General features: G+C 40.2%; 1 protein-coding gene across 10 annotated transcripts in view; it reads left to right on the top strand.

Moving 5' to 3' along the window:
- The window catches only part of PUS10 (pseudouridine synthase 10), a 91,048-nt gene that overhangs the window by 56,102 nt on the left and 21,736 nt on the right, over positions 1–13,210 (top strand). For all 10 annotated transcript variants that reach the window (XM_063594932.1, XM_034953209.3, XM_055108364.2 and 7 more), the window contains 5 exons: positions 3,812–3,846; positions 7,758–7,869; positions 9,895–9,956; positions 10,279–10,324; positions 12,492–12,556. In XM_063594932.1, the coding sequence (XP_063451002.1) occupies positions 3,812–3,846; positions 7,758–7,869; positions 9,895–9,956; positions 10,279–10,324; positions 12,492–12,556 (320 nt within the window). The remainder of the gene's footprint in view (positions 1–3,811; positions 3,847–7,757; positions 7,870–9,894; positions 9,957–10,278; positions 10,325–12,491; positions 12,557–13,210) is intronic.

Genomic DNA, 13,210 nt, shown 5'->3' on the forward strand with positions numbered 1-13,210 from the left:
ATCCTGGCCAACATGGTGAAACCCTGTCTCTACTAAAAATACAAAAATTAGCTGGGCGTGGTGGTGTGCACCTGTAGTCCCAGCTACTCGGGAGGCAGAGGCAGGAGGATTGCTTGAACCCAGGAGGTGGAGGTTGCAGTGACCCAAGATCACGCCATAGCACTCCAGCCTGGGCGACAGAGTGAGGCTCCGTCTCAAACAAACAAACAAACAAAACCATGGTACTATGCCCATGCATTTTGAAATAAGGCTCGAATAAATGAAAGGAAAAAAGGAAGGGGTCTTGTAATACTACTACTATAAATGTATTAGGTTGAGCTAGCAGAGTAAACTAACACATCAGAAGGTACTGGTGAGACATTCAGGCACTGGTGTTACGGGATCCTTGGGGTGTTGCTTCGCCAGCTGGAAACCTCTGTGGACAGTGGCGTCTTTGCCCGAGTTTTTCTCTAGCCCGCTAGGCTCGTTCTGTCCACTCGGCCTGGCAGGCTACGCCTGGGTCTGATGCCTGCCAAGGGCAAGCCAGGCGTGGAGCAGCGAGAGGTGTGTGAGTGAGCATGGGGTCCAGCCATCGCACACAGCAGGCACGCTGGCTGCAGGGGCGCAGGCAGCTCCACGCGCAGTCATGGCTCCCTGTGAAGCTGAGGCTGGACCAGAAATACCATAAACAGCTTCCACAGCTGACCCCGGGGAATATGGTGGCACCTGGAAATTTGGAGACGCTAGAAACCGCAGAGCCCTAAAGAGGGTGTCACAGCCCTGGCTCAGGGAGCTCCTAGGTCTGGGTTCCCGGCCACAGCTCTTCTCTTCCTCTCTCTTCTCTCCTTCTCGTCCCCCGTGGTGAGCAAGGGGCGTGTTTCAGCCCTGTTTGTTTTACAGCTCTTTTAGCCCCACCATTTGTCAGGTCCTGAGTTCTTGTCTTGCGTCCAGGAAGAATGAGGTATGCAAACAAGTGGAGGATGAGCAAGATGAAAAGGAGCTTTATGGGCGTGGTGGCACGCGCCTGTAGTCCCAGCTACTTGAGAGGCTGAGGCAGGAGAAACAATTGAACTCGGGAGGCGGAGGTTGCAGTGAGCTGGTATCGCACCACTGCACTCCAGCCTGGTGACAGAGCAAGACTCCATCTCCAAAAAAAAAAAAAAAAAAAAAAAAAGGAGCTTTATCAAGTGGTAGAACAGTTCAGAGAAGACCCACAGTGGGTAGGGTAGCTCCTCTGCATAGCCAGGGTGTCCCGATAAGTGTTCAGCTCTCAGCAGAGAGAGTAGCTCCTCTGTGCAGGCAGGTCGTCCTGTAATTCTTCAGCTCTCAGCAGAGAGGGTAGCTCTTCTCTGCAGGCAGGTCGTCTGTCATTTCTTCAGCTCTGAGCAGAGAGGAAAACTCCTCTCTGCAGGCAGGTCGTCCTATCGTTTCTTCAGCTCTCAGCAGAGAGACTCTGGGGTGGATAGCTCCTCTCTGCTGCTGGTTGTCCCCTCATCTCTTTGGGTCTGGCTGAGTCCAGGGCTTTATATGGGCCTCAGAGGGGAGGAAGTGTGTGCCAGTTGGTCCATGGGCAGCCATGGGTGGGCCTGGAAAAAGGACCACAAGTTCCTACTCCTGTCCCGGGGACTGGCAGCCCAGCCCCCAGGCTTCAGGCCCTCCCTGGCTTGAAGGTAGGGCTTCACTGTGGACCTGCCGCTTTCTGCCCAGGAACCTCTCTGCCTCCTGCTGCTGTTCATGGCGCCCTGGCTGTTCTTGCCAAGGGGCGCCTGCAGGCCAGCACCAAACTGCCCTCAGCCCCTCCTTGGCCTCCCTCCCGTACTTGTTGGTGCCCAAAGTCTACAGGGGGCTGAGGCAGCATGGGGCTGGCGTGTCAGCACTGCCATGAGTGTGCACACACCTGGCTGGGCTGCGACAGTGCCCAGGCTCGGCTCCAACCCTTCTCCGAGATTGGTGCAGGCACTGGGAGCAGGGAGAGGTCAGGCAGCGGGAGCAGACACCTCCAGGCCTGTGGGGACAACGGGGGGGGGGGGGCCTTCCCGGGTCCCTGAAAGTGCAGAGATGCTTAGGTCCACAGCCGCAAGTTGGGTGAGACTCCAGGGACTGCCTGCCTCTTTGCGTTTTCCCCACAGCAGAGGCCGCCCCAGCCAACCCCGTGCAAATTAACCCGACACTTTCAGGGCTGGCCCCACGAGTCCCGGCTGTGCCTTTGGCCGGGTGCTTGTGGACCCCTGAAATGGTGACGGGGAGCGAGGTTGAGGCCGGGACGGAGGCTTTGGGCCTGAGAACAGGTCCTGGCCGGCCATGCGAGAGCAGAGGTGGCACAGTTGGCTGCCTCGGGGATGTGGAGCACAGGGGTCCCACCGCCGCCACTGCTGCTCCCACAACCCCTCCTGCCGCCACCGCCCACACCTCCCGGCTGCAGCAGGCTTGATGGCAGCGGCTACTCCGGACGGTCCACACTGCCATCACTGGGAACAGGTTGTGCCCAGTTAGCGGTTAATTTATTCTACTTGGCTGACGTCTGAAAGAATTAATGCAGCTCATCTTTCCAAGTGATCATCAGTCTTTAGGAGTTCATAGAGTACCCTACTGGTCATCCGAAGGAAGTCCTGTTAGTTTAGAAGGACAGGTCTACATATGAACCACAGCATATCCATAAATTAAGCCGTGTCTTGAAGTGGATGTGAATGATAATCGTTGGCCTTTTTTTGTGACACGTAGAAGCAGACTACATGTGGTATTTATTGACTTATACAATGTTTCCGTCATGTTTACAAAATGCTGTGTGCTGTGGGGGACATATCGTTACCTTTCTTTAAGGTGAAAGCTGTGGGAGTCTAACAGGAAACAGAAATCTCAGTGTCAGTCACTTACTATGCAAAGCATTTGGCATACATTTCTTTTTTTTTTCTTGAAACGGTGTCTCGCTCTGTTGCCCAGGCTGGAGGGCAGTGGCGCGATCTCGGCTCACTGCAAGCTCCGCCTCCCGGGTTCACGCCATTATCCTGCCTCAGCCTCTCAAGTAGCTGGGACTACGGGCGCCCCCCTCCACGCCCGGCTAATTTTTTTGTACTTTTTTTTTCAGTAGAGACGGGGTTTCACCGTGTTAGCCAGGATGGTCTCGATCTCCTGACATCGTGATCCGCCCACCTCGGCCTCCCAAAGTGCTGGGATTACAGGCGTGAGCCGGCGCGCCCGGCCCAGATTAAATGCGGGCTGGGCGCGGTGGCTCACGCCTGTAATCCCAGCACTTTGGGAGGCCGAGGTGGGCGGATCACTTGATGTCAGGAGTTCGAGACCAGCCTGGCCAACATGGTGAAAACCCGTCTCTACTAAAAACACAAGTTAGCCGAGTGTGGTGGCAGGCATTTGTAATACCAGCTACTCAGAAGACTGAGGCAGAAGAATATCTTGAACCTAGGAAGCAGAGGTTGCAGTGAGCTGAGATCCTGCCAGTACACTCCAGCTTGGGTGACAGAGCGAGACTCCGTCTCAAAAAAAAAAAAAAAAAAAAAAAAAAAAAAGAGAAGAAAGAAAGAAAAAGAAACACTCATACCTCATTAATGAGAAATAGAAATCTGTAAGGAGGAGGGGGATACCCCGGCTGAATTCCTAGGCCACAGTAAACCAGCACTGCAAAATAAAATCTTACCTCATTTCTGATTTTAAATGAGACTGAGGTCACTGGTAAATTTTTGAATACTAACTCGTCACCTAAAAAGGGGAGTTTGATTAGCAAATAGTTAAGCACTTCAGTAATGATATTGAGACTTAATTTCACTGAACATGTTTCCCCCTTTTCTCTTTCTGGGTGTGACTAAATTGCCTACAGCATGCTGCATGGTTGCTGGTAAAACAGGAAATGGGGTAAGTAATTTAGGTAGGGAATTTTTACTACCATTCAAATACAAGCTACCTGGTTCTTAAAGCACTTTTACTACTACAATCTCTATTTTTATAGTGCATTCACTAGCTACTAGAGAAATTAGCACAAAGAACCAATTTTTATTGTATACACTTAGGGTATCAATCTTGTTTCATTAGTTTATTTGCATAGCATATTAGTAGTTTATTAAAGCAGATTCATTTTTTGTGTGTTTTAATATGAATGTAAATACATGTTTTATATGCATTAGGCACTTATGTAATGTAGTTTGGGCAGTTATTTTTAAAAAATAAATTTTGTTTATTATTATTATTATCATTTTTTGAGGTGGAGTCTTGTTCTGTCACCCAGGCTGGAGTGCAGTGGTGTGATCTCAGCTCACTGCAACCTCCACCTCGCTGGTTCAAGCGATTCTCCTGCCTCAGCCTCCCAAGTAACTGGGATTACAGGAGCCTGCCACTATGCCTGGCTAATTTTTGTATTTTTAGTAGAGATGGGGTTTCACCATGTTGTCCAGGCTGGTCTTGAACTCCTGACCTCAGGTGATTCACCCGCCTCGGCCTCCCAAAGTGGTGGGATTACAGGCACAAGCCACAGCATGCAGCCTAAAAATAAATTTTATATTGGTCTTAGAGACTAAACTATAAAACTATGTCATAAAAGATAAAAAGTAAATAACTGGTGGAACAACAGTGAGTTTACACACAGGTAAGACATAGAAAACATAGATTCACAATCCTTTATCTGAAACACTTGGAGGCCAAAAGTGTTTTGAAATATAAAATTTTTGGATTTTTAAAATGTGATATGATGTTAGAGATCATGTATATCATTTCCGTCCCCCGCCCCCCCCAGGCTCTGGGGTGGTACTACATAATCAAACATATTAATATTTCTGCAACAAAACATATGAATATTCATAGTAAGTTTGATAAAGTCTCTAAATCGCCTCCTTCAAATCAGCATTTGATTCCCAACTGAATTTAAAATTTTTTTTTTAATTCTCCAGAATATTTTGTCATTTGAAACTAAAACATACCAGTAAAAAAAGGGCCATATGACTGTTGGCAGTACCTATGTACTCTGGAGAGAAAAATCCAGGAAGAAGCATAAATTTCTGTTTTAGAATCTCATACTTGGTTAAGTGACTTATAGAAAAAGAATTAATTTGGCTTTTTTGTTTGTGTTGTGTTATATATCTGCATTTTCAAAAGGGTAATAACTACATAAGGTTTGGGGGTTTCGTTAGATATTATTAAATTAGTCTCAAATGGTTTAGATTCTGGTGTAATAAAACTTGATCCTATGTTTTTAGAAATTTGCTAGCATAGTCAGAGCATGCTTTTTTCTAAATGTTTTCAATTTATATCTATGTTGCTAATGAGTTGCTGTTTTTATTTCGGGTTTTGTTTTTTTTTTAAAACGTAGTTTCACCCCTGTTGCCCAGGCAGTGGTGCAATCTCGGCTAATTGCAACCTCTGCCTCCCAGGTTCAAGTGATTCTCCTGCCTCAGCCTCCCAACTAGCTTGGGATTACAGGCATGCACCACCATGCCTGGTTAATTTTTTTGTATTTTTAGTAGACACAGGGTTTCACCATGTTGGCCACGCTGGTCTCTTAACTCCTGACCTCAGGTGATCCACATGCCTCGGCCTCCCAAAGTGCTGGGATTACAGGCATGAGCCACTGCTCCCGGCTTTTTATTTCTTATCAAAGGATTTTAAACTAAGTTTAGTTCTTCCAAAAGATTCTGACTGATATAGGGATAATGGAACAGAAAAAAACACAGGTCATTGGTTTTTTTCCCTCAGTGTCCCTAGTTCATTCTGGGTTGAAAAGATTGTGGAGGAATTGCTGTTAAAGAATTGATTTAGGGAACTTACAAAAAAAATTAATTGCCTTGCATATTCTGGTTCATCTTTTCTTTAGAATGGTTGTTGTGTTGTATCTACAGCAAAAGTGATTGCAACTGACACCCTCATAAGCACTTACCTGACAGAGAAGAGAAAGAGAAGTGTAGTTACTAAGTATGAAATGGGGACTGAATTTACTTTAATGAGTACTAGTCCCTCTAAAGGACAATCAGGTATATGCTAGGGACCTCTGTGAAGATATTTAGCCCAAATTGTATTAGGAAACTTATTAGCTGCATTTAACTTTCAGGATTGGAAATCTGGCATTTTAAGTAGTATATTTGCTTTATATATAAGGATGAGGTTTCCAAGCTGTCTGTTAACCTTTTCCTCTGGCTCTATAATCTGGAGGGAAAAAATACCTATGGTTGAAGTTTTTAAACTGGACTCAAATGCACTAAATATATTTCAAAGACTGTGAAGGATTTAAAACACTGGTTTTCTTAAATAATGTTTTAACTCATTTTTGGGATTCGCTTTTGTAACAAGCCTTTGGACTTTCCAGAATCTAAACAATTTTAAAAATTGTTTCCATTCTTGTGTTTTCTGTTTCAACGTTTATTCTTTAAAATGTATTTTCATATATTATTTACTTTCAACTGTGATGCTATTTTGTGCAAATATTAAATAGTTGAACTGTTGACAGAGTATCAGGATAGTCTTTTAAAATACCTAAAATCTTTCTAATATTCAGAGAATTAGGAACAGTTTATGAAGCTCACACAGTTAGTATTTGAATAAGTTCTTGGATGTAGAGAAATAATTTGATTATTTATCAGATGTAGAGTTTATCTGGGTATTTCATTGTTAAATCACAATCCCAAAGCATATGAAAGCTCTCTCTGTAACAAGTTATATTCTCAGCTGGATACAGAATGGGTAGATCAACTACTTCTTTCTTTTTTTTATTTTTTTTGGATCAACTATTTCTTATTTTGCATTTTTAGAGGAATAGTGATCTGCATATTCTTTGTTTTTTCTGATCAACTAAATTCAGCCATTAGCTTAATTACTTTTTGTTTTTAACCTGTGGTTAGTAGTGTCTTTTGGTCTTAAATTACAATGGATGTTGCCTATAAGGAGTAATTTCTATCAGTGAAAATTGGGCATTAAAAGGGATGATGCATAAGTTGGCCCTTACATCTCTTTCATTAAAAGCAGCCCTATAAATCGCCATAAGGCTGGTTTGAAGTTTTAATTATTTGAATGACGTGGGCTTGTTAGTTTGTTAGTAATATCCCAGTGTTCTCAGCAGAGTAGAGGAGTTTTAATAATACCACACCATGTTTTTCATCCCTTTTATCTCAAGTTCCTTTCTATCACAATTTTAGGTTACAAACTAAAGCTATAATTTATAAAAGGGACTTCCCAAAACCTATTTATTGTCTCATGAGTATATTTTGGGGGAATGTCAAATTTTTATTCAGCTATTTATCTGATAATACATTGATGAGCATTTCAGAACATTGATACTTTAGGATTTCATATTTCTTCTTCAGCAGTAAAGTTTTTTAAAAAGTACAACTTCTTTGTTGATTTCCCAAAAGTAAGCCCCATTTTCAACAAGAGGGGAAAAGCAAGCATTAAAATGTGGATGTGATTATTGTAATACACAGTTTTATAGTTTGAGAGCAGTAAACAATCATCTCTATCCCATCTTTCTGTCTTCTGATGTATAAATCCTGGAATCTGGCAATTCTAGCTCAGAAAAACCCATAGTGTGCTTTTGACTTTGAAGCTTTAAAAATTGTGTTATATGCCATTTAAAAAAGTAAGTCCATGATTCCACTAGAGTATAAGGTCCATGAGGTGAGGAATTTTTGTCTGCTTTGTTCTCTGCTTTCTATTTAATGTGTAGAATAGTGCCTGGTACATACTAGACACTCAATCAGTATTTTAAAAATAATTGCATAAATTCTTGCCTTTAATAGAAAAAGTAAAGTTTTTCATGTCAGTGAATTAATTTTTATGTTATTCAGAAAGCAGAGTCTGTCGCTGGGAAGAGATGATATAGTTCAGCTAAAAGAAGCCTACAAATGGATAACTCACCCCCTGTTTTCAGAGGAACTGGGTGTTCCCATTGATGGAAAGGTATTGGGTCAACAGCATTGTTAATTTTATTCTCTGATTTTACTAGTTTTACTTAATTATATGGCAGGGTTTTGGTTAGCCAAAAAAACTTCTTTTTAAATAATCCAGTGAAGGATTTTTTAAGCTTTTAAAATGTTAAATTCTGATAGTCTTAAATTGAAGTCAAAGCATTTCTTTTTTTTTTTTTTCCCTAAGACTTCTTTATGATCTAAGACACTTATGAAGGTACCCTAATTGACCTTAAAAGGTTAGAAATGAATCTTTGCCTTTAATGTATTTATAGTTCAGTTGGAGGAACAGACTTGATGCAAAGCAACATATAAATAACTGCAAGCAAATATAGAGTCAACTCTGGACTATTTAATTTTGGTTTATCTGTGGCTAATCTTGTTTTCAAATGCGTGGACAGAACCTATTCAATTACAATGAGTATGGGCTCAATCCTACCTTGTTGGTATCTCAAATCCCCCTGTTTACTTTTAGGCAGTAACTGCCTTTGAAAACAGAACATTTCCCTTTTCCAGAGCAGACCTTACCTCAGTCTCTGAAATGGGTTGACTTTCAGGGAAGACTCAACAGGCTTCCGGGTGTGAAAACAGGAAGGTCATCTTAAATTAGATTTTAATATTATGGCCTCATTGCTTCATCATTTTGCTAGAAGGAAATTCCCTGAATATCAGATACACCCCTATTCAAATAAAATCACAAAACCATCTACTAAAGCTAAACAGTTTTTCAAAACCATTCTGAATTATGCAGTAATATTTCCTTCTGTAAGAATATGCTCTGTTCTGTAAACCGAGTATTGAGAGAATAGAGAATAAAACCACTTCACAGATAGCATGAAGAGGAAATGAGGTAATGAAAGTATTTTGGAAGTTAGAGAAGTCATTAATGCAAAATATTTTTACCTCAAATTTCAGTTTTGAAGCACAAATAATTTTACATGTTGTATCAGTGAGAACAGAAAATAGAAAACAAAAGATGTGGGTTGAGTGAAGTTTCCCTGAATGAAAGGAATGCGTTGTTCATTTTAATTATTGTATAGATTAGAATAAGGAGCAAAAAAAAAAAAAAGCTATTCATTATTGTGATTCTAGAGTAGCTAATAGGTCTACTAACTATCCAATGAACTCAGTAAATATAAAGACAAAATTGCAACATAGTATGGCGTTTTTAGCTATTCCTCCCCCGACCCCTCCCCCATATGGAATTTTGTATATTCTCCATGGAGGTAAAAGTATAAAATCATGCTTTTTTTGTTGTACAAGGATGTTCATTATAGCATTTTTTTTGTTACAGAAAAATTTTCTACAGCTTAAATGTCTGACAGTCCCTAGAGTTGAAAAGATTTCCATGATATAATATTAAAGCAATTTTCCAAAAGCATGTCTTAAAAAATAACACATATACATTTATATTCACAAAAATGCCTAGAAAGAAACATCAAATTGTTAATGGTTCTGCTTCAGTGGCGTGGGATTGAAAAACTGTCTTGTATTTGATCATTTTATAATTTATGTGTATAATTTTTGTAATAAAACAAAAAAAATTAAGATTTGGTTTTAAAACTCAAATCCATTAAGATGTTTGAGCACTTTAAAAAGAAGCTTCATATGGTTTTTAGGGATCTGAATAGTATGTTTTTTGCCTTGCTAATAATTCAAATCATAGTATTGGCAGAATAATTCTTCATTTCTCTCTGTTATTATTTATTTTCAATTCTGTAAATTCTCATTCATCTTTATACCTAATTTACACATTTGTCCAAAAAGTATACACATTTATTTTAAAACTTTTTTGGTAGGATCACTAATGACTGAGTTTTAGAAGTTAAAAAAAAAACAAAACTATTTCCTTTACAGCTGCCCTGATAACAAGTTGATTTGAGAGCAGTAGTATTTCCAGTTTTTCTGGTCATTCTTTTCTGAGCCAATCTTTGAGAATGAATTTCTATTTCCATTAATAAGTTGTTAGATGTTAGTTTCCTTTTGCTCATTTTTAAACTGTCTTTATAATTTTTAGAGCTTGTTTGAAGTGAGTGTGGTCTTTGCTCACCCAGAAACAGTTGAGGATTGCCACTTCCTGTAAGTTGCCATGTAAACAACAATGTCAATGGTGTAAAATTGTTAATGCTGTTTGGTTTTCATGAAAATAGTATTGCTTCTCTTCCTAATAAGAAAGAGAAGAACTTGTTATGTCTTAGTAGGTTTAAAATGTGCCCTCAAAAAAATAAAATGTGTCCTTGAACATAGTTCCTGGGCAAACCGATATAGCTCATACAGGGACTCATTTTGTCTGCTCCTGATGTCCTGAGTTTAGCAGCCATTTTGTATGAAATATATTTGAATTATATCTACCCCAAAATAAACTCATTAACCTTTTATATTAACTTGAATTTTATTTTAGAGCTGCAATATGCCCAGATTGTTTTAAGCCAGCCAAAAACAAACAGGTAAGGAAAGGTTCCCGCTTCTTACTCTTGAGTGAGTTTTGTCTGAGCTGAATATTCAAATTTCCAACAAAAAGGATATGCATCAGAAACATGGCAACTCTATTATACTAAGAATCAGCTTTTAAATATTTCCATTTGCTACATTAATTTTTGTTTTTCAACTTTTTCAACCTTCACCTCTGGCTAGGAAGTTGTAGCACACAAACATCCTCATGTTTGTGTAGTGTCTAGATTGTTCCCCTGATGATGTTAAATTTAGAATCAGTGTTTCAGTGATGTTACTATTACTCATTAAATTCGACGTTTAGATTTTAATCCCTCAAATTACATCATCTGAGAAAATCAATGGTAAGTATCAGTAGCATTCCAAACTTTCAGCTAATATCCATTTTCCAGAAATCAATGTTTAGAATATATAATTCAAAGTAAGTTGTTTTATTTAGGACAGTCCTGAATTAACATGTCCTCTTTCTGGCTACATTTGCAAAAAGGGCATTTTTATTCAAACTCTTCTTTATCATCTTAATGTTAGCTAATCTTCATGTTAACGGACAAGTTAGTTAACATACACTCTTAGCTCGTATCATGTCAGGATAGAATGATGTGGTGCTATATTGGTCATCTTTCATGCATCAGTTTCGTAGGTGGTTTGGTACATAGACTTAGGCATTCCTACAGTTTTACTGACATTCATTTTGTTGTTGTGATTGTTAAGAAGAACATAAGCTCATTGTCAAATGTACATCTGTTGGTTTTGCCTCTTGCTTTGACTAATTGCTGGGCTTTTTAGAACTGGGGGAAAGAAGTTTGTAACATTTGCCTAATGCCCTGTGCAGAAATAATTAGAAATGCAGACCAAGCCGAAAGCAGCACCTCCCTACTTTTCTTATATCATGGCACATCTAAAACATTCCATGTTTGTTCAGCACCCTGAGCTTAACAGGATGGAGTTGCTTCAGATTGGTAGCAACAGGCCTGGGGTTTCCACTGTCTGAGGCCCTGCCCAGCAACCCTTCTGAACTAAAGAGATCAACATCTTGGCACAACCATAGTCCACTGCTTTGCTACGCCAGTTGGGAAGCTCTGCCCAAATAACCTGTAAGATGTATCTACATTGAAGACCTAGTTTTATTTTATTTACCCTTAAGGAAATATAATAATAGGCATCAAGTAATAGGATAAGGAGATTTTTGTTAAAGCATCATAGACACCACACCATTGGCCAGTGGGAGTTGTAGAGTCTGAAGTATAGTTTTCTTGCCTCATGGCTGGGAGCAAATTGAATGACTTTTTGAGATTTTTTTCAAGCCTAAGATTTCATATCTTATCAAACAGGCACTTAATTTTCAGTTGTAACCCTATGGTATCTTATAGAATGCCATAGTGTTCCCTAGAATATGGTTTTGAAAAAAATATTCCTTTGGTGATATACTGTTGAGCTGCCTACACTGTAATCCTTTTCAGTCAAATGTGATTTCTCCTAACAGAAGAACTAATTGTGATTTATCATGGTAAGCCATGTATATATGCACTAATTAGTTCTAGTGTGTCTACTGTGCAGTTTGGCTTTTCTTATCTTAAAAAATCCAAGTGGAACATTTGTTGTAGATGCCCTTCTGTTCAGTACAGTGGATTTGCTTACTCTGTGGCTGGTGAGTGAGACTGAGTTGCTAGATGCCAGGGCCGGCAGGTTGGCTCTGCTTTATCCCTTACCCTGGCAGCCAACTCCTAAATTACATACTGTGGCCTCTGAAGGGATGTAGGAAAGAAAAGGTAGCTGAATCAATCTAAATTCCTGTTGAAGTCAAGGGAAAAAAAATTAAATCACACTTCCTACAGTGTCATCATGTTTTGTATTTGAATTATACCATAATTTGAGAGAGGTGGGACAGTGTGGTGAAGAAGACCTGTTCTGCTAGATCTGCCTGTTATTATAGACAAAGACCAGATTGAAGAGAAGGGTTACAGAGGTATGCCAGTTGCAGAACTGACATGAATGCTTAAGTTTTATTTATTTTCTTGAAATGCTTAAGTATTTCTCCATGTTAAGTATATGAAATGATATAATGAAATGATACAATTTCTCCAGCCATGTTCTGTGTTTCACATCTGATGTTTTCTTGTCTGGATAATAAAATGTCTTTTCTTCTCATTTTACCCTATATAGTCTGTATTCACTAGAATGGCAGTTATGAAAGCCTTGAATAAGATAAAGGAAGAGGATTTCCTTAAGTAAGTAGAAGTTTAGAAACAAAGAAGCATCGTGAAATTTTAGAATAAAGGGAATGTTAGAGATAAGCTGGATTATCTCTGAAACAAGATGATGTATTTCAGGGGCCAGGATTGTGTCTTAGTCATTGTTATCTCTCCAACCCATGGTGCAGTACCTGGCATATGTGGTGTTCAGTAAATGTTTGTCAAATTAATATCAAGTCTAATGTCTTTTTAAAAAAAAATACTTATTTATTTATTTATTTTTTTGAGACGGAGTTTCACTTTGTTGCCCAGGCTGGAGTGCAGTGGAGCAGTCTCGGCTCACTGCAACCTCTGCCTCTCGGGTTCTAGTGATTCTCCTACCTCAGCCTCCCAAGTAGCTGGGATTATAGGCATGCACCACCACTGCCCGGCTAATTTTTTGTATTTTTAGTAGAGAAAGGGTTTCGCCATGTTGGCCAGGCTGGTCTTGAACTCCTGACCTCAGGTGATCCACCCGCCTCGGCCTCCCAAAGTGCTGGGATTACAGGCGTGAGCCACTGTGCCCGGCCGAATCAAGTCTAACTTCTTGATCTTTTAGAAGAGGGTAGTGTGTCCAAAGAGGGAGTTGACTTGCCTAAGCTAGTAATAGAGTAGACCTGGAGCCAGATGTCCTGAAATTCTAGCCCAGTG

This window comes from Pan paniscus, chromosome 12 (genome assembly GCF_029289425.2).
Source record: "Pan paniscus chromosome 12, NHGRI_mPanPan1-v2.0_pri, whole genome shotgun sequence".
Lineage (NCBI taxonomy): Eukaryota > Metazoa > Chordata > Mammalia > Primates > Hominidae > Pan > Pan paniscus.